The 21,870-nt window shown below is 37.5% G+C and overlaps 1 protein-coding gene across 2 annotated transcripts; it reads right to left on the bottom strand.

Annotated features, from left to right (window-relative positions):
• Positions 1-1,060: 1,060 nt before the first annotated feature.
• MCCC1 (methylcrotonyl-CoA carboxylase subunit 1) lies at positions 1,061-20,149 on the bottom strand. 2 transcript variants are annotated; one of them, XM_056499327.1, is made up of 19 exons: positions 20,050-20,149; positions 18,986-19,032; positions 18,137-18,276; positions 17,638-17,733; positions 17,364-17,485; positions 16,283-16,430; positions 15,412-15,533; positions 14,276-14,387; positions 13,868-13,949; positions 12,959-13,086; positions 11,867-12,050; positions 11,263-11,372; positions 9,800-10,016; positions 8,993-9,079; positions 8,371-8,420; positions 6,113-6,250; positions 5,147-5,254; positions 4,125-4,196; positions 1,061-2,618 (listed from the first exon to the last, which is right to left on the bottom strand). In XM_056499327.1, exons 1-19 carry the CDS (start codon positions 20,103-20,105, stop codon positions 2,493-2,495), a joined length of 2,145 nt encoding a protein of 714 aa, XP_056355302.1. In that variant the 5' UTR covers positions 20,106-20,149; the 3' UTR covers positions 1,061-2,492. The 2 variants fall into 2 exon arrangements, with proteins under 2 accessions (XP_056355302.1, XP_056355300.1); XM_056499325.1 differs by having other exon boundaries at positions 18,137-18,279.
• Between the last annotated feature and the right edge of the window lie 1,721 nt (positions 20,150-21,870).

The following is a 21,870-nucleotide window of genomic DNA, read 5'->3' on the forward strand; positions in this document are numbered from 1 at the left end:
TTTCACCCTACCATTGACTAAATTTAAAGGTCCTGCCAAAAACCACTTGAGAATTCATTTTTTAATCGGCATGAAGACTTGAAACTAGGATTTCCTGGTAACTAGCTGATACAAACATTACAATAAGAACTACAATAAACACTGGAAACTTTGTAACTCTATGGTATTGACCTTTGATGCATAAAATGTTACAAAAACAAACCTTTACAAGTAGAATTAGTCTTCTAATTTTTTTCTTAGTCTGCCATTAGCGTTTTAGAGACAACAGCTATGTTACTATACTAGGGCTCTTATCAATTTACATTCATAACACGAAAATTTATTTGTAATAAACTGAAGATTTATGAATATTTTGTTAACTAAGATACTGGTATGGGAACAACCTACCTTTAATAATTCTTTAAGCATCTCCATGTTCAATTAAATCACACTGCAGTAAAATATTTCAAGTGTGCAAACTGTGACAGTGCCTTCTGCAAGAGATTTTTTCTTAAATAAAATAAACCATCACTATCTGAAAAATCTATCTCAATAGAAACCTAAAGAGATAAAAACCTAACAGCTAATTTTTGAGAAGTGAGGGAAAGTGAGCACTGGTGAGATTATTTGTCTCCCCTGGCTCTGAAGGGAGGACATTTTGTCAGCTCCCAGGGAATGCTTTGCTGCACTGGCTGTGTGCAGCCAAGCTGTGCAGACTGAGCGGGCACAGAACCTCCTGCTGGGAGTTTTAATGTTTTGGTACAGATTAAGTGCAGCAAAGTCAGTCTAGAAACAGCCATGTCAGAGAGAGAGAAAAAAAAAAAAAAAGCCAAGCTGCTGGGTTTCTTCAGGGCTGAGCTCATGTTTCTATGTGGAGATTCAATTCTGGATAAAACAAGTGCCTAACCTTACCTGCAGTGAAACCATCACGAGTGTCTGGATTACTGCCTCCTAAATGGGAGCTGCAGATTGTGATCATCATCATCAGATGATACAGAAACAGCTGCTTAAACCCTCTAATCCAATGCATGAACAGAAGCAACCAAGGAAAAAACAAAATGGAGAAAAATCAAAACAAACATTCCAAGTTAACGCTTAATTTTTATTTGGCAGAAAATAAAAATGACCGTGGCAATATTCTATAAGACGATCACTGGAGATTAATTATTTGATAGGTGACCATATGATTGGAAGGAAAGTTGAAAAGCATTAAAATATGCTTTTAATATACTGATCATCCAGAGCCATTGCTTTTTTACCACTTTTTTTCTGCATTGTAGACAAGGCTGCACAATTAAAAAAGCAGATCAGAGAATTCCCCATGATACTGTATATTGATTCAGAAATGAGATTTCAGGTAAGGGTCCATTTGCACAGATTTAACTACTAACTTGGGAACACTGCAGCATCTGATTTTTCCTTTCTGCAGTATAAAATAGATTATTGAATTAAATTAGCATATCAAAACTTCACATGATAACAGAATTCACATTAACTGAAAGATAAGAAGACTTTCAAAGTTTGCAACAATTAAAACATGTTTTCTTTCCCTTGTTTCTCTAAGGTACTGGTTAAATTAAAATAAATTTATGGCAAATGATGAGTATGCTTATCCAAAAACCTACCAATTTTCCCTTCTGAAACCCTGCAGATACCAAAAAAAAAATAAAAAATTATTCTTAGTAACATTTCATGTTGTTATAAAGACTGTGGTGTACTTCATTCCAGACAATAAGAAAAATACTAGAATATGAACAATATGGTAACAGTAATCAAGATTTTTAAGTCAGTATTGTATTTTGGCACACTACGTATTAAATAAGCTTATCCTTCTATGTTATTATTTAATGTTTAAAGTTCAAATGGTTTTTTGGAAAGCAGTTACATTTTAACCTTGATTAGTATAGCTAATGTATTTGAAAAATGTTTTGTATCAGATATTTTGAGGTATATTAAAATAATTTTTGAAATGCAAATTTTCACAACTTATTGAGGTAAACAGGAAAAAGAGATGCATCAGAAATAATTGAGAGGGATTCTGGGCTAAGGAACAATCCTAAATTCCCTATTAAGGCAAAAACATAAGCCACAAACAGGAATTTTGCCAGAAAATGGAACAACTGTCTTTCAGATTTCCTTCAAATCAATCCTTACATATTAAAAGGGGGAAAAGGCAGCTGTGAATAAGTAGGCAGAAGAACCCAACCTGTCTGTACCTTACAGCCCTTATTAACCTCTCTGCTCCTTTCAGAGTTTCACACCTTCTTCCAGTCTAATGCCTGTCCACAGGCAAACAACCACTGGACAACAATCACATAGGTCCACAAGTTATAAATACAATTACAGTATAGTGATACCCAAAATTCAGTGAAGTCAGCATAATTTACAGTCAAACTATGCAGCAAGTGCAGAGGAAACCAATCCCCCATTCATACAAAACAGTTTGCTGAAAATATGAAGAAATCTTCTGGGAGAAAATCAGCAAAGTAGAAAAAATTAAAATGCACCTTCCTTTAATTTTTCTTTGACTCTTCCTCTTCATCCATGAATTCAACGAGTGGAGCATGTCTGTTGGCCTGAGCACCTTCTTGGAAATTGACCTTTTTAATCACTCCTGCCTTGGGAGCCCTTATGGTGTGCTGCACAGAAACACAGCCAGAGTGAAGCAGACAACTCAGGGGTTTCCCTCTCCTCTCTCTCTCTCTCTCCAGCAAATGCCAGTATTACTCCTTGGTCCAATTAGAACTGAGCACACTAAATTCCTTCCTCTGACATGCTTTATTTTAAACCTTCTTTTAAACATTATCCTAGTCCATTTTCAAATTTTATTTTCTCATGAATATTTGACAAGTATACTGGGAAGAAAAATGCTATATAGTGTATTTATATGAATTATCATCATCATATGAATTGTCAGTATGAACAGCTGACTGTTATTTTACCTCACTAATACTTTCTGTTGTTGTAATAAATACCAGACAGAAATAAGACAGTTTTAATCCAAAATGGTAATCAGACAGCAGATTTGTTCCCTTAAGAGAAATCTGCAGATTTACTAAAGACATTTCTGTTTTCTGGCCAGGAGGGGTCTTTAGTGGGCAGATATTTGGCAAAATGCAGATAAAACATAAATACAGCTACTAATGACAGTAGGAACAGCAAGCTTACACACCAAGCCCCAACTGGTCTGCTTGTCATTGTACCAGGTTAGTTTGATATTGTAGCTTTGCTTCTTCTTGGTAGTTCTCTACATAGGGTTAGTCTAGCATCAAAACATTTAAGATCAGATATTAAATCCTCACATCTAAGGACTCTTTAAATAATAATTTGCTTTTTAAATTTTACATTTTATGTTTCAGTAGCACTTATAAAAATAACTCAGATAATGTCAGTCTAGATATCAGCTGGAGAGATACAAACACATTTAGCATCCAACTGCAAAGAATTTTGTGTGTAGTTTTTTTTTTTAGTGCACACAGTTTTATTTAATATAATTTGAGTGTAATTAAAAAAAAGAACTCCATAAGAGAAAGGCAGATTTTCTCAACAGTGTTAGTTCAGCTGCCACAAATTGAGGTTTATTTTAAATTAATAGTCAAACCAAACCAGTTCAGGCTACAGAAATTGTAATTCAAGCAGTCTGAGCCACAGTCAAGCTCTGTGACAAGGTAAAATGACCAAAATGCCAGTTCTCTGAATGGTGTGTGGATAATTGCACTAAATCTTTAGTGTGCTCCTCATAAAACCTTGTGTTAGTAATAATAATAATAGGATTATATACAAGAAGAATCCTGTGCATATTTACAGTCTCCATGAACTAAATTTCTGCCTGAAGCAACTGCATCAATCTGGGAGCAAAAGACACACCAAGACAGTTTGGTGCTAGAAAAGTCAAAGGAGAGGAAGGGACAGAAGGCCTGACACCAAATACCACAGATTATATAATCATCATTTGTTAGTAAAATAACAGCAAATATAATCCTCTGAAATCTAGTCAGACACAACACTGATGTTACAGCAGATGAAGTGATGCTGACATCTGCAAGCTGCACTCTACATTGAACTTCAATAATGCAGCCAAAAATTATTAAATTTTGAGCAGATTTTTATTTTCTCAGTAATTAAAACCTTTATATGTTACTTACCTCCATTTTCATAGCTATCATAACCATTAGAGGGTCTCCAGTCTGAACCTTATCCCCTGCCTTCACAAACACCTGCAATTCAGGAGAAAATTGGGGAAAAAAATAATTAATGTCTGTACCATTCAAAGTCAGCTGGATCTTGACTAACACAATGCACAGAGGGAGTGAGGTTTTGCAAAACAGCCTCATATTAATCTTTATTTTTGTTGGTCTGGGTGTCTGAGTTCTCTAGATAGGAAGTAGTTCTAGAGAGGGTCAGTACCAGATGACAGGATGACCAGGAAGCCATTTACCCATCAAAGAAGAAACACTAGAAGAGATGATGTATATTCTACCCTTTCTGGGATTCAGCAATTCTATTTTGAGAAAAGTGCAGAACCTCTTCCTGGAGCCAGTCCCTTAAGTCTTTAAAACAACATTCAGAATGAAGATGGCAGGAGTCACCTCCTTTTTCAACAATAATTCTGATTTGGAGTGTTCTTTCAGGATGTCAGAGATCCATGTTCCATGTACTCCACCCTTCATGCCTTTTTCTTCAACCACTAAACTCTACTGAAAATATTTTTGTTGAAATTTTGTCACTGTACAGAGAATGCACAAGACTTGGTGAGCTAAAGAAAAAGAAAAATTTAACTTAACAAAAAAATTTAGCTTAACAAAAGAGGCATTTCTGAGTATTTTTTTTCCAAGTGCATCTCACTCTTTCATTAGATGAAATGAATCAAACAGCCTGTAACACTTCAGGGAGCTTTGACTTGGGAAGTAATTAAGATGAAGAAAGAATTAGTTAAGCAGTAGCACTAGTTTGTACCTTCCAGAGCTGTAGAGAAAGAATGGAAACCTTAAAAAATCCTGGGTGCTGCTGAAAACTCAGAGTAAACAAAGCTTTTTCCAATCAGAAGTCACACAGCACTGACATTTCTGGCCCCAGCTCTTTCCTGGCAGTACAGAAGCACTATTTCTGGCAGAGGAAATTCGAATATATTGGAGAATTACAACACCACCCATGTTGTTATAATTACCTTTTCTACTGTGCCTGTCATGGGTGCCACAGCTCCACTTTGCTCTGCCCCTGAACTCATTGCAGACAAGTACTTGGGCACAGGGAGGCCAATCTGAGCACTGCCCTCCTACAAAAAGAAAACCCAGCACAGGTGAGTTAACAACATGAAGTAATAGCACCAGTAGATGGGCTGATAGAGGGAAAGACAGACCCTTCTCAATCAGTCACCCCAGACTCCACTCTGATGGCACAGGACAGCTGAGCTTTGCCATTCCAGCATGAATTATTTTGTCCTCATCACTGGAGCAACAAAGGTTTTTTCTGCATTCTGCTGATAGTCTTAAGAGGCTCAGAGCTAGAGTTTAATTACTGAAACCAATAAATAATTATTTATTTAGATTACATCATTATTGAATTACTCTAAGGCCTTGCAATGTTTTAATTGTAAATAAAAAATTACCAACCTAATAATGCAAGTTAGGGTACCTCTTCTTCCTGCATATATGTAATGCATATAATGCCATGGTAACTCATAATTGCATATTTTAATATCAGCTGAAGTTATCCTTCCTCAGACCAATATTCATTTATTTCTTGTCATATAATTTAAAAAATGTAACTGAAATTAAAACACCAGTTACAAGACCTTTCAAACAATTGTCAGTTTGAAGTACTTGCTACTGTTCTGTGATAAACAAATACCTAACAAATTCAGTATTTTGTGTTCCCCCCTCCTAAACTATCATTTCCAAACCTGACTTTCCAAATGTATTTTAATTTTCTAAAACTAATTCATTTCCTCACTCACCATAAGCAATGAATTTCTAATTAGAACAACAATCCAACAAGTATCAAAAGTTGATAGGTCAAAGTAAGAAACTGAAATTGTGGTTCTCTTTCACATTCTATTGCAATTTCTGTTGTTCATTTACATGGATAAAATTCCAAAATTTTAAATTTGTGATAATAAAGAAAGGAACTTTACCGGGAAGAACAGATAAATGGTTTTGTCCAAAATGACCAACTTGGACTTAGACACTGTTCCATTTACTGAAGACCTCAAGTAAAGTGAATCACCTTCTTTCAAGATCTCTCCAGAAATCTGGAACGTTTTATCTTGAATCTGAAAGTTAAATGATTTTATAAGGATAAAGGTTAACCTCTCATGAGCAATAAATCAAAAGATTGTATTTGTACCCTCATAACCTGTGATTCTGCAGATACAACTCTGGAATTTAAAAAAAAAAAAATTTTTAAACCTTATCTATCATTTATTTTTCAGTTAAGAGACTGTTCTGTATCCAATACAAACAGCTCAGCAAATTATCTAATATATCCACTCAGGACAATTTTTATATTAAACAAAGATATAGTGTATCTCAAGAAAAACAAACAAAAAACCCCAGAATATTCAGTTTAATTATGCTATTAAAATCCAATATTTTTAATTTGTCTTAGCATCTTGTCTTTCTTCAAACTGAAGAATCCATAGTATTCAGCTGACACCTTCCACAATGTTTTCCAAAAGAGAGGTGACTTCCTCCATCTTGGAAGCTTGCAGGACAAGAACTACAACATATTTAGTAAACCTACAAAGGAACAGAGCAGTAATGGAAACAGTGCCAATGAGACACCAAAACTGCAAAAGAAAGATCAAACAGGAAGGTAATTTATTTGAGTACCCTTCATCCCTTCCCACCCTTTCCTTCAGTGGAAGCTGCACCTGTACCACAACTACAGCACACCAAGACTGTAAGAACACAAAAGTAAATACATTACATTTCACTCATATGTTTACTTCCAAGTGTCACATCACTAGGCACAGGATCAGAGACTGGCTGGTCTTTCAGGATGGTACAAGTAGAAATGAAACTCAAGTCTTCATTTACATAGCTGCAAATTATTCTTCCACTGAAAACATGCATTGAAAGGATCCTGTTGATCTGATACTGATCCCTGAGCAGAAAATCATTTGCTTGAGCAGTGAGTGCCTGCCAGTTCTAGTCCCAGCCACCTGCTCTGGGTGATTTGCCTCAGGACATGTTCTGTAACACTCCAGAGGCACTGCCCACCTCATAATAAGCCCCCAATTATGTCTTTACATCTCTTACCTCCAGCTGTTTTCCATGTCAATCCCCATTCTCCCTTCTTCCCTAGGAGTCTACATTCTCCCCAGTTACACTTCCCTCCACAAATGGTCCCTACATCCCTTTTAACCTCTTTCCATCGTTGCTGGTGTGACTTCTGAGATAAGGCTCAACTGTAAAAGCTATCAGGCATCACACAGATAATCAATACACTCAAAATAACCCAGGTATTACCGGAGGAATGTTGTATCAGTAGAAGTAAAGGTTTGAGTTACCATGATGTGGTTATACCCTTGAAAGCACAATAATTTTATCTCTATTTTTCTAGTACACCCATCTCTATACAGTCCAAGCAGTTCATAAATATTTGTTCTCTTAATTCCCCTTTTCTGACTATTAAAGCAAGAAGTAGAACTACAGAGACTGCATTCTTGAGTATGCATCCATTCTGGGTGCCAAATCTGAGAGAGTAACACATTCAGCTACAGGGGATGCAGGAAGGATATTCAACATCCAGCCAAACACAACTCCCTTAAGCCACAACTGGAGACTCTTACATGTGCACACACAAAATTATCTACAACTAAGGCACCTTGAGCTGTTTACTATAGGAGCTCTACAGCATGGACAAAGAAGCCAGTTCTATGGGGTATAATTCAATTATCTAACCAGAAGATTCCTCAGCTGCTAATCACATTCCAATTTCCATCTCCAAATAAAATGTTATCTTGCAGATAATGCTCTAGAAAGCTTTTATTGATCCCACAGGAGATCCATTCTCATGCAGAGAATAAAGCAGGAGTCCTGTGGAAAAAAAGTCTTTTTAAATGCAGATTTAAATCTAACTTCCCATGTTTTAGAAAGACAAATTTAACATGGAAAATAAAGAATAAGACCTTTAAATACTGAAAATACAAAAGCTTTTCTTAGCCTTATTTTCAGAAGCATTTTAATAGCTCTTCTATGCCAATCCAACACCTAGCATTGATAATTTCAGGTCAAAGTAACAGTATATAGCAATGGATACAAGCAAACACCTAAAAATAGAATCCTGCATCTGTAATCACCAAGCCACTTAATAACAAAATACTAAGAGAAATCGACAAGAAATGGATTCTTTTATTGAATGAAGTACGTGAAAAAATTTTACTTGTACCTGCATTTTGTATGATCCATCTTGATTGTAACTTACTGCTACATCCACAGCTGTTAATAAAACAAAATATGCATGTGTGAGTAGATTTAATTAGAGTATCAAGAGAATGATGACATATAAACAGTATCAAGGCTTTCTTGATAAAAATGAGGCCTATCAACACTAAGATAAGAACAAGTAGTTTCAGATTAGCTTACTGCACACTGCAGATTTCATAATAAATTCCAGACAATTCTTCTTTCAAAGATGAACACCTGAAATCATGCTCTGAAAACTGTATTTTCTGGACAGAAAAGAAGTTTGTGAGGGGAGAAAGTACTCTTGGAGCTCTTTCACACCAAAATGAAGTTCAAAAAAAGTAAATGGCACTCTGCTTTTTTTACAATCTCAACCTTATTAATTAAATTATGAACATTAATTAGTAGTCATTTGAATTTGGTTTACATGTCCCCAGGATCTAACAGTGTGGATTAAACATGCAATTCTATGAATTCCCAGCTTACACTGCATAAAACTCATACTGCTTCTATGCTGTTTCTTAGCCTGAATTTTCAAGCATACTTAAAATAACTTTACCCATCAAGAACCTCCCTTCTCTCCACATACTTTTTTATTAACTTACTATTTTCCCCGTCCAGCAGAGACAGTTTTCTAGTGTAACATATATTTATTCTTCTACCAGTGCTGGATGCAAAGGGTGAGAATTTATCTAAAAACAAAATACACATAGACATTATTTTCATTTTACTTCAGCAAAACACAACACTTAGAACTTAGGCCTTAAAATCAATATCCTACTGTTACTACCTCCATATTTATGTATTTATATTGCACACAAAAGACTGGGGAACTACTATAGTCACAGAGGAGAACAATTCCTTGATCTCCAACACTGAATAAACTGATGCTGTGTGACCTACAGAAAACAAGATACTAAGAAGGGCACAGGTTGTTTTCCATGAACACATCCCTGAACAGGAGGAGAGAGCATGGGAATTCAACTACACCATAGCTGGTCTTGATTAACCTTTAGGTGAAGATTCCTTTAAACCCCACTATCTCTCCTATCCTAAGCAGAGTCAGTTTTGTCTGAAGACCTTGGGCCAACTGTAGGAATAACAGAGGCAGAAGGTCACTGCTTGTGCTTATCAAGAGCAAAGAGCTGACAGTGTCCCTGGCCATGAATCCCAAGGTCTTTCAGAGAGTGCCTGTCTGAAGGTCTTTGGGAAGTACTCTGGACTTTACAGTGGAAACACATTCCATATCTGATCATTAACAAAAGTTATAGTCTGCTCTGTGTGTAAATATCTGGGGGATGCCAGAACGCAGAACCCCAAACAGGCACAAAGTAGGGCAAAGAAAGAACATCCAAATTAAACAACTGCACATGAACTCATAAAACAAAACAATACAACACAATGATCCTTACCATCTGACTGATCTCTAAAAGCATCTGTTAGCATCTTCTCTTTCAGGATGAGCCCCAGAGCTGCCTGACACATAACTTCATGTGGAGTTGCCTTTTTGGTTGGAAATAATTCATCATGGTGCTGAGGAATGAAATTAGTGTGCACATTTCCAGCCTCAAACTGTGGGTGTCCTGACAGGCTCAGTAAGAAATCAATATTAGTGCTTAATCCTACAATCTGTAAAGAAACAGAAGCATATTGCCAAACTGAGTTATTATTAACTCAAACTGAGTTATGAATACACAGCTTTCTGGTCACAAAGTTTATTGATAAAATGTAATTCATTCAACTGGTCTGTTTTATTAACAATTAAACTACTGACTGTAAAAAGACAAAAAACCAAAACAAAACCCAAAAGTAGCTTTCTCAAAAGCACTCTGTTTTCTAATGCTGCCTTTGTCCACTGTGAAGTTGAGCAAAGTTTCCCAGAAACATTAACAGGAGGTAATTTCAGAAAAAAAAACTACTTTTGGAAAATCCTGCTCTGAGTATTTAAAAGAGCGTTCCTAACTTGACAAGTGCTTTTATTAATAATGAGTTACAATAATTTTAGTATCCCATATTTGATATTTTTACAGTAAAAAGTAGGAACAGAGACTTCTATAAGTTTATTATATACTATCCATTTCCTGTTGTGCCAAATATACCTAATGAAACAACATCATTATTTTAAAGAAATCAGTGAAACTGGTAACTATGTTATGCTGTCAACATGTACTGACAGAACTGCTAAGAAAATTCTGGAAAAAGCAAGAGAATTCTTTTATCTCTTCCCCTTGCAGTAGATTTCATTTTTAGTTAAAACAATAAGGGGCAAAACATCTTCACTACCTCAGTTATGTTCACGTTGATGGTTTAAAAGTGTAGATAAGTTCTGCACAAGTAATATTCAGTCTCACCTCAAGCCAAACCTTCTGAATTCCACTTTTGAAAACAGTTATAATACCTGTAGTTTTCACAGGGGAAAAATGCAATGTTTCTTGAAAAGAACCGACAGCATATTTCTTTACCACATGTATAGTCTAAAAAATTAGTTCTTTTTATAAATTAAAAATTACAAGCAAATATTGTTTGACAAAAATTCCACCTAAGAAGTCCTTCAAGTCTGAGAAAGCTCGCACTACAATTGAAAATGTTTAGCCTTACCCTTCTACAAAGTCCCAGGTGCATCTTCAACTGAAGATACAATAAATTTACAAATCTATGTGTAAAACTGGGTTTCACACTTATTTTTACTCACCCCACCAATGAAAAGAGTTTGCAAAATTAGGAAAAAAATACAACTTCTGTAAACAATAAATGAATTTGAAATGGCAGTAGCAATGCAGGCTCTCTTTTGGAAACCACTTTGATTTTACCGCAGTAATCTCTGCATACTTTGATGGCTCAAGCTGTGGTATCACACTGGGTCCCTCCCACTTACATTATACTGGTGCAAACTGTAGCGCAGCCTTCTGAGAGCTGCCTGTCGGTCCTCAGCCCAAACAACCAGCTTTGCAATCATGGGGTCATAGTGCACAGAAACCTCATCACCTAAAATGTGGCAAGAAAACAAAAATGCTGTAACATGCAAGCAAGTATTTCTGAAAGTTGGTAATGCAAAGTACTGGACACCATGTGGCATCCAGCTTGGGAGCGATTCATGGCCACACTTCTCTCAAGATTAAAGCTGTTTAAGGACATGATGATGTGACCTGGCATTTCAATTTTAAGGGTAATTTTCTAACATTACTCAAATTCCATTCTCTTTATTGCAATCAGAATGCAAGATTGCTAAATGTGAGGAGAATGTCACCACCACGAGCCAGTGGACATTAATTTGGGTACAGATAAAGAAGAGGTAAATAAAATATTCAGTGATTGACCAAAAGTACATAGAAAATCATAAGGAAGAATAATTCTGTGGGGATTTGTCTCTACAACAACACTCTTTTAGACAAACTTATTTAGGCCAAAGAGGCAAATGCTTACAAAGAAAAGTTCTTGATGTTAATTATTTCTTCTTCCATCACTGCCTTCAGTTTTACCTTGCCTGACTCCAGTCTCTATCCTGGTGAAACGATCTGCAGGGGGGGTAGATAAGTGCAACAGTGGCCCTGCTCCTGGCATAAAGTTATTATTAGGGTCTTCAGCATATATTCTGGCTTCAAATGCATGGCCCTGGAGCAAGATCTCTTCCTGTGTTAGAGGAATCTTCTCTCCTGCTGCAACCTGAAAACAATAGGTTTTTTCTTTAATACAGGATCAATATTCTGGAGTGCTGATACATGTAATATTAACTATCTTTCTTCTAAACATGAACAACTAAAAACCACAGGGACAAAAACAGTGCCAAGACCACTGAACCTGTCCACCTTCTCTCTCTCTTTCTTCCAGTGTTGTTTGATCCCTGTCCTAACTCAGGATTCAATTCTCAATTTCCATGCCCAGATAAGGAAGAAAATGTTCCTTCTTTTTGCATCAGCATTTGCCATTTTAATTTTCTTTCTGATTACACTAAATACTTTCCCACTCTTAATCTCACACTACTTAAGCTGCTGTCCTCACTTTTGGATTTATCCAAACAGAATTGGGTTTTATTTCAAGTTCCCTAATACCCAAAATTTCCTGTGATCATTTTAATGTGTGAATAATCTCTGCAAATTGGGTGTGTGAGGAAATTCTCTGCTCCAGTCCACCCCTCTGAACACCTATTTCAGAATGTGGCTATACTGGTGTAACACCAGACGTAAGTTTTTGTGAAGATTTTTTCTTCCTACAGCCTGATGCAACAATGATTTTTGGGAAATTGAGATACATTTCAATTAGAGCTTTAGAAACCTTCCAGCAAAGCAGGAGAAAGATCTGGACCCTACTCCCTCCCATTTTCCACACTGACTGTAATGCCCTTTAAAAATGTTTTCTCTCTACACAGCTGGGAGAGGACTGGTTGAAATTCAGAGCACCTACACAATGCTCTACATCCAACACAGCAATGTGAGATGTTCTTGTGGAGGAAAGGAAACTCTACCCTGTCAGCTGAGCAGGAGATGAGGATCTGGAAACCCACCTGGCCTCTCACAGGCAGTGTCACAGAGATCTCAGGAGGAACCCTACATATAAAATCAATTAACACTCACCCTGAGCTGCCATTCCACCAAGTCTGTTCCAGTGATCATCTCTGTAACTGGGTGCTCCACTTGCAGCCTGGTATTCATCTCCATGAAGTAAAAATTATGCTGGGAGTCCATAATAAATTCAACTGTTCCTGAAATATTTAAAATGAACACTTCACCAAAGAGATCTTAGGTGTCCATTTATGGAAAAGACACCCAAGACACTAAATTCAACCACACCAAAACTATTATTTCTAAATCAGACACACTGAATTTCATTAAATTCTATACAAATAATCTAAATTAGTCACAAAATTGACATCTGAAAACAGAAGGGCTGTTTCCTTGTAGATTTACATAACCTGTGTTGTTTAGTAGCCCCTCTCTACAGTAAGAGCTGCATTTCATTAGCACTTTAAAAAGTGCACCGAGTTTGTTTGAAAGTACTCTGAATATTCATAGGGTATGTAATTATTTTTAAATAAATATCCAATGAAAGCAGTGAGAAAAAGTTACAAATAATTTTAGGAGGTTATTTTTCACCTGGGAAATGGTGTGGACTTCACAGTGACTTGTGTTTTTCTTTTAAAGACTTTACTGTTTGCATATAAGGTATTACCTTTTGTATGCTAAAAGAAATTATTTTCCCCTTGCTCAGCTCAAACTTACTAATTCATAATGCTCACTTTCCAACAACAGTTGTGTTGGTCAAATTATCTGCTCTGAAGTTTTTTCTTTCTATCCTTCAGCTGCCACTGGTCTTGAGCTCAGGTATGCTAATGTAAATCTGTAATTACATCAGAATTAACTACATGATTACTTGCTTAAACCTCAAATATTTGAGGGATATGGGTCATACTCAAAAACAATCAGATGCCATTTGCTTGAGACTTAAAGTCTCATCAAGTTAAAGCTGCACCTCCCCAGACTGACCTGCTCCCACGTAATTCACTGCTTTAGCTGCTTTGACAGCAGCTTCTCCAAGTCTCCTTCGAACCTCTGGACTAATTCCTGGCTGCAAATAATAATAACAATAATAAAAACATTACAAACTATTGTTAAATTTCGTGATACTAAACCTGGTATGCATGAATATTTAATAGTATTTAGCAAATGTAGTGAAACCCTGATCTACTTGAAATCTACAAAATACTTCTTTGAGAATCATTTTCCTTAAGAATATAGGATTTTTTCCAATTAGAACATCTTCTGCAGAACAACTAAAACAGGTCTGAGAATTACAAATAAATTTTATTACCCACTACATACATTCAATAGGGAATAGCAATTACTATAAAAAGATGTCAGTTCCTAAAAAAATATTATCAATTTTTTGCTCACCCCTGGTGCCTCTTCAATGATTTTCTGATGCCTCCTCTGCACACTGCAGTCTCTTTCAAACAAATACACTGCATTCCCATGCTGGTCACCAAATACCTGGACTTCAACATGCCTGTTCCATAAAAATAAATGTTTTAATGCATTTCAAACTTGCATGTTTCAGTAGGATTTCTTATAAGTTTAAGTGTCTGTCCTTAAATAAAAGCCAAAATGTAGAATTGAAGCTGCTGTTATGCAGGATTTAAACTGTTTTAGACTTACTCAATCTTCTAAATGAAAGAGGAGTCCTAATTCCAACTACTGCAGTAAAATCTCATGGATTGTAGGATAAGCAAGACACATCTGAAGGCTGCTACCTCTTTCTTGGTTATTATAATACAAGTAAAATCACTTCACTATTAATTTGATAATGATTATTTCTCTCATAATTTACTGTGCAGCAATTCACAAGAGACAGCAGCAGCCCTGGCTCAGGAATAACACTGCTCACTTCAAATCATTTCAAAGGACAACTATTAGGTGGCAAATTTTTATTCTATGCAAAAAAACTAATAAAAAAACATTACCATTCTGATCCTAGCAAAAGAAATTCTTCAGAATGAGGTTTCTCTCATGCCCACCTGACAGCATAAGCAGACCCTCAATTTCTTTGGAATATATGCTCTCCCCATAGTGATTTTTCCAGGAAAAAAGATGTAAAGTACAAGAGTATCAAACAGACCTCTGTGAGATGTTCTTTATAAAAAATAAATTGGTTTAGTTTCACAGACCAGGCATGAGCTAAAGACACTCAATTCTGTTTGGAATACCAAAATATAGGAAGCTTAAATAACTGGTTTAGGACACCTGAGGCCAGCAGAAACACCATCACAGCTTGACTAAGGTCTATAGTTTAAATATTATAGAGTGATTTTTTTCCTAGCTATAAATCAACTTTAGAAAGCTCAATCACTGCCATGTCTCCCAAGCAGTATTATTTTAATCCCTGTCATTCAAAACAAGGCCAAAAATTTTGGCCAAATTAAAAACTTTCGTAGTGCAAATCAGACATACAAAATCGATTTTAATCCTACAACTAAGCTATTTAACAGTAGAATAAACATTACAGTGTTTATATTGAAACATCTATTTGTTACCTTGGATTATCTACAAATTTCTCAATCAGCATTGCATCATCATTAAAAGACTTCTTTGCTTCTCTCCTTGCTGATTCTAGTTGGTCCAGAAATTCCTTTTCTGAGTGAGCAATCCTCATGCCCTAAAATACAGGAAAAAACCTTATCTAAAAATACAGTACACAATGAAAAACTTCCTGGCACACACAGAGTGAGAAACAAGCTTAAAACTAACACTTTTTCTTTCTTTCATAAACCTTAACATAATTGTGTATCAGCTTCCAGTAAGATAATCCTATTAAGTCCTACTAAAAGTGCCATAAGAAGTGTAAAAAAATAGATATTATCATTCCATTGATGTGAGTGAGCACAAAATTCAATTTTGTCCTCAAATACAATAGAAATTTTGGTTGGCAGAGAAAAACTTACTGTTTTCAAAATAACTAAAATCTTCTATATGAAATTTTATAGACATTTATTTCAGAACAAAATCTGATTTAGACTGGGAGTTCACCACTCATTAAAAAGTATTTAAACACAAAATGGTATTGCTAATCATTTCTAATGCAACATTTAAAACTGCTAGCAAAAGAAATCCCAGAAGCTATCACAGAGTAACAATTTAAAGTTTTGCACAAATCCACAGCACAACTTTTCTGCTTATGCAAATTACTGGAGACCCACTGAAATAAACAAAGCTCCTCCATTTTATTCCAGGTACTTACCTTTTGCATATGAAAGGGAAATGAGATTTCATAGTGCTAGATTTGCCATCAATAAAAAATTTCAACAAAAAGTATTTTTCCAGTTTTTGTTTTCTTTTAGAATACTGAGATACAGATCCTGAGCCATGGTAACTTTACAGCACATGATGAACAGACGAGTTCCTTACCTTTCCTCCACCCCCACGGACAGCTTTTATCATTACTGGGTATCCAATTCTCCTGGCATGTTCCTTTAGACACTCATCAGACTGATCTTCTCCATGATAACCTTCAACAACAGGAACGCCAGCAGCAGACATTATAGCTTTGGAAGTGCTTTGACAGAACAGTTTTATATTTAGAATGATAATATTTTTTCTTACTTTAAGCTTCAATCTGTCTAATGTTCCCAATGTTAATTCTCTCCATGAAAACAGATTCAGGGTAGACCTCAACAGGACTACTTGCATAGCTGGGTTACACAGGACTGGACTGTAATTCAGCACATGCTTCAAACAAAGATTTTTGTTTCTCTTAGCAGGATTACACTTTCGTTTGACTGGCTTTTCCACATTATAGATGCCAAAATTTAACATTTTCAAGTGATAACACTGTATCCTACAATATTTAAACCTGTACAAAGGCAAAACTTTTCATTACAGAGGCTACATTTATACCACACATAAAACACTCACACATAACAACCCTAATTTCCAAAATGCATGCAAAGCTTGTTAAATTACTGGAACAATTTACTCTCACATTATGAGGTGATAAAAAAGTTAATTCTCTCTAACTACTATTATATAGTTCCTGTTTCAATAATAACTTCATTTCCATATTCTTGATTCATATTTTGTAACTTTAAAGTCTTTCTTTGATGTAAGTAACTAAGAATAAGATCCTCCCTGATAAACTAAACTTATCATTTTACATGAGCCACAGTAACCCTGATGATTCGATGCTTCTTTTGGCCCATCCAATCTGACTGCTGAACCTTCACCTATATTACACTGCAATGCTTCAATTCTGGAAAAGCAGAATCATTATTTATTTAGTTACTAAAATCCCAAAAACTGAACAATCGTGACCATTTATAACTCTATACAAATCTATAAACCTGGAGTTTATTCTTCTGAAGAAAACTGTAAAAATACAACACAAATTGACAGAATAAAACAATTACAGAGCAACTGGTCATTTGTTAACAAAAATCAGCTTTGCCAAGCTGCAAACTGCATAACCAAGTAACAAATCAGGAACAGATACCTTTTAATACCCATGTCTCTGATAGCAGATGAAGGAGGACCTATGAAGATGATTCCCTGTTGCTTACACAGCTCTGCAAACTCTGTGTTTTCCGAGAGGAAACCATAACCTGGATGAATAGCCTAAAACAGAATAATGTTACTAGCCTACTTTTTGTATCAGTCTAGCTTAGAAAACTCAAACTTCACAGATGATGAAGAAAAAGCAAAATGAGCAAAAATAAAGAAATAAAGACATGGAAGTAACAAAAAATGTAAGGCCCTGATCTCCTTACCTGTGCTGCTGAGACCTTGGCCACCTGCAGTATTTTCTCCATGGCCAAGTAACTCTGTTGTGAGGGGGGTGGGCCAATGCAATATGCTTCATCTGCCTGTTTTACAAAAAATACATACAGAGACTGTTCACCAGCAAATTTAAGTGAGTTTCTGAGCTAATTGTACCACTTATCAGGCTGCAGTTTAAATCACTGCCTTTCCTCATGGAGTAGCTCAAATGGGTGAAACAAATTCTGACTTTTCCCCCAAAATCACAGTCCATTCTCTAGCTCCTGGCTGTCCAGATTCAGAGAGCCAAACTTGAATGCACTCCCTGTAAAGGTGTCAGGTGTTGAGACACAGACCAGGCAAACTTTCCATCCATTCATGGAAAACTTGGCAGTAGGTCTACAGAAGCGAAAATCAACTTTGCATCAGCACCCAGTACACATGGAACTTATGAATGAAAAACACTGTTATGAATGAACATCAGCCACGAATGTAATGAATATACCTCACCATTGCTACATGCATGGAATTCCTGTCTGCTTCACTATAAACTGCCACAGACTTCACCCCCATCTTCTTGGCTGTTCGCATCACCCTGCAGGCGATTTCTCCTCGGTTTGCAATAAGGACCTTCCCTATGCTGTGACCTCCTGCTTGAAAGGATGAAGAACAGTGAGAAACCAAGCCACAAAAACATTCCTGGAAACAAAGCAATTTTAAAATTCTGGTTTCTTTTATATTATTAATAAAGTTTATGCATTTCTTCAATAATGAAACAAGTAGGCTTCGCTCAAAGGCATTTCCAAGCTTTTCTTAGAATTTTTAACTCAGAGTCCTTATGCAGAAGTATGCTTAAGCCATTTCTTTTTTTCTTTTTTTAGAATTCAAGAAATATATCCTAACCCTAAAAAATCCCACTCCTACATTACAGGTAATGCTTATAGTTATGCTGTGTACCTTCTGGACTAACTAGGAAAGAATCAAAGCTGCATTGTGTCCCTCACAAATGAAGTGATTTGCATCTGAAGAGCACTTGATACACAGTGACAAAGAAATAAAAAAGTATCAACTTCCATTGCTTTGGCTTATTTAAGCAGTAACTTACAAACTTCAACAAACTGTCATGCCAGCAGCCACAACTTGATAGAAGTGTAAGGTCAACACTGACAGAGACTCCTCAGTGAGAACTAAATAGCTTAAAACTAAACAGGGAAATGAAAATAGATCTCTGAATTCTCAAACATAACTTTTTAGATAACATTATTTTAAAACCCTGCACTCTTTCAGTAACTAATACTCTAAAACCATCCACACTGCATAGCAATTTAGGCTAGTAGCTAAAGAAGTTAAATTTCATACCTATCGTTGAGGCCCATTTCACAAATATTCGCACTTGGTTCCATTGCCTGTGAAATTACAAAGGGACAGAAGTGTTACAAGTGCATATGAAGGAGCAACTGAGCTATTTTTATTTTCAGATGAGAGAAGGACAGCCCTGAAACTTCTGATACACCTATTTACTCAAAACACATTCAAGTATAACAAGGAAAGTTGCTCAAACTTCACCAGAGGTCTCCTTAAGTATTTTCACTTGGACACAATAAAAATTATCCCCTTGCTTTTTTAGTAGCATTAAAACAGAAATAATCAGGGAGTTTTCTTAAAACAAACAAGCAGAAACATCTATTTTTAGTGGACAGAACAGCCAACAATTTGCATTTATTTATTACAGAGAGGCCAACCCATGAAGTATTTGGGAAAGAAGATGTCAGTAACCATAAAATAAAAAAGCTTAAAAAGGCAACAGGAGCTGCTTTTGTAGAGCAAAGGTGCTAGAGAAAAGAATGTGAAACAGCAAGAGCAAGCTATGGAGACTTTTAGAAATGGAAAGTTAAGCCTCAGATGATTAATGCTAACTGATGAGATAACAGCAGTGAAGTGACTGGATAGGACCGTGAAAGCAAACTCCTGGAACTGTTTCAATTAGTATGTAAAACAAGGTCTGAATTTTGGAGCAAGTCCAGCATTCTTTAAGTGTTATCGGACAAAAAGACAGGGACGTCCTCGGCAGCACACACGCAGAGCTCGGTGATACAAAAGGGGGGAGGAATTGGTGCGTGTCCTAAGCACGGAATGCACACACGGCTGTGACGGTGACCGGCCTGCGCACCGACCCCGGGCCGGGACAGCCCCACGGCACCGCTGCAGCCATTCCCTAAAGCCCAGGAGGGTTTATTTGCTTTTCCTTCGCACAGTCAGCCCGGCCTTGCTGTGTGCCCCCTCACGCCCCGCAGAGCCCCCGCCCCTCCGTGCTCGCTGTGGGCAGCTCCCCCGGCTCCTCAGGCCGGCCCCGGCCCGCACCCACGGCCGCCCCGGCCCGGCCGCCCCTGCCCGCGCTCGGGGCCGCCCCCGCCCGCACTCACAGCCGGCGCAGCGCCCCGAGGCAGCCGCGGCCCCGCTCGGCCGCCGCCAGCGCCATGTTGGGAGCGCGGGCGGGAGCGGGGAAACCCTCGGAGGGCGGGGAGCGCGTCACGGGGAGGAGAGCGGGGCAATGGCTGCCGGGGCGGGGCTGGCAGGGCAGAGCGAATAAATGCCATTTAAATGTGAAACGGTGCGTGTGGCTGAAGGGTATTCAGCCCTCTGGGTGCATGGACTCATCTGAGCGTGTTCCTTCAGGAATGATATCGGGGGTTTTCATAGGACAGCGACACACAAACGGGAGGGTTGTTGGGAAGGGCGTGGGCATCCTCGGATAACACAACATCCCAGATCCTGCATCAACACCGCCTCGTGCAGGCGAAGGAGGGCAGATAACACAACATCCCAGATCCTGCATCAACACCGCCTTGCACAGAGAGGAGGCCACAGGGCGGTGGGATCAGGAAACCGTCAGGATCCATTGCGCTCCCTCAGGATTTGGAGCTTTGCAGGTCACAGAGCCACAAAAGATTTGGGTTGGAAAGGAGCTTCAAGCTCATCACATTACAATACAGCCCAGGTTGCTGGCAAGCCCAGGGATGGGGCAGCCTGTGCCAGGGCCTCACCACCCTCACAGGGAAGAATTTCTTCCCAATATCTTCCAGTTTAAGGCCCAGCCCACCCCAGTGCGGGGCCTTGCTAAACCTGCCCAGCCCCGGCACAGTCAAAATAAGTATTTCCAGTTGTTGTTTACAAATAGCAAAGCAGCCATACTTTTTCACAACAGGGATATACAAGCTATCAGTTGCAATAGTGGCAGTGCTTAATGTCTGAAGTGTTCTCCAAACCCTGAAGCAGTAACAGTTTCTTACATGAAGAGCATCTTCGGTATGCAGCAATCTCTGCTTGCTGCACTATTTTTACTTTGCCGTGGTGACCCCTCACACCAGTGACTGGATGGTTCAAGTAGGTTAAACAGACACCAGAGCTCAGGGAAATCATCCCTTGCACTGACTGCAAGAGGGATCAGCACTTGCTCTAAGAATGAGATTTTAAAAGCTAAATTACTCAGTGAAGCTTCCGCTTTTCCATAATCCATTCACTCCAATCTTCTTCAACATAAGATGCTGACAGTGTAGATCCAGCTTTTGCCTTTCATAATCTAGATTTTTAAAATGTCGTGTTTAATTTGTCTCTAAACACAAGATGGCAGCATTTTATGTAGTTTAACTGCTGGACATTGGGGAGAGCTACAGATATTTTACAGTACATAAATCAGAGGTGGCAGAGGAATTGATGCTTTTAGCAATAGAACTAATGGAAGTAGCAAACTCATTTATATTGCAAATCTGCTCTGGGTGGAGGCATTCTGCCAGCAGGGCTTTTAGGGCTTGCAAAGTCAAATGGGATCACCAGACTGTACATGCAGATGTTTGAAAGTGCAGTGTAATAAAGCTTAAATGCAGAAACAATTATTTCCTCAGTGACACCAGTAATATGTTTGATGTGCATATCCGTATTCAGAAGTGCTCAGGTGAACCTGTAGTGTATAGGTTGTGGTGGCAACACTTTTTTTTCATTTTATTGTGGAAGCTGGGCATGTTTTGAAAGCTGCTTTGATTAACAATTTGAGTAGCTTGCTCATAACAATTTTTTCCATGAGCAGGTTGTGAAAAATGTCATTTGAAATATTAATTCATTTTCCTTGATCTGATGACAAAAAAGTCATTCCATGGTAAAATGAGGTTAAACATTGGCTGGACTCATGATTCATAGTCTTCAAACATTTTTGTGATATGGGAAAACCTCAGTAAAACTGAGCTTCA

This window comes from Oenanthe melanoleuca, chromosome 9, assembly GCF_029582105.1.
Source record: "Oenanthe melanoleuca isolate GR-GAL-2019-014 chromosome 9, OMel1.0, whole genome shotgun sequence".
Taxonomy (NCBI): Eukaryota; Metazoa; Chordata; class Aves; order Passeriformes; family Muscicapidae; genus Oenanthe; species Oenanthe melanoleuca.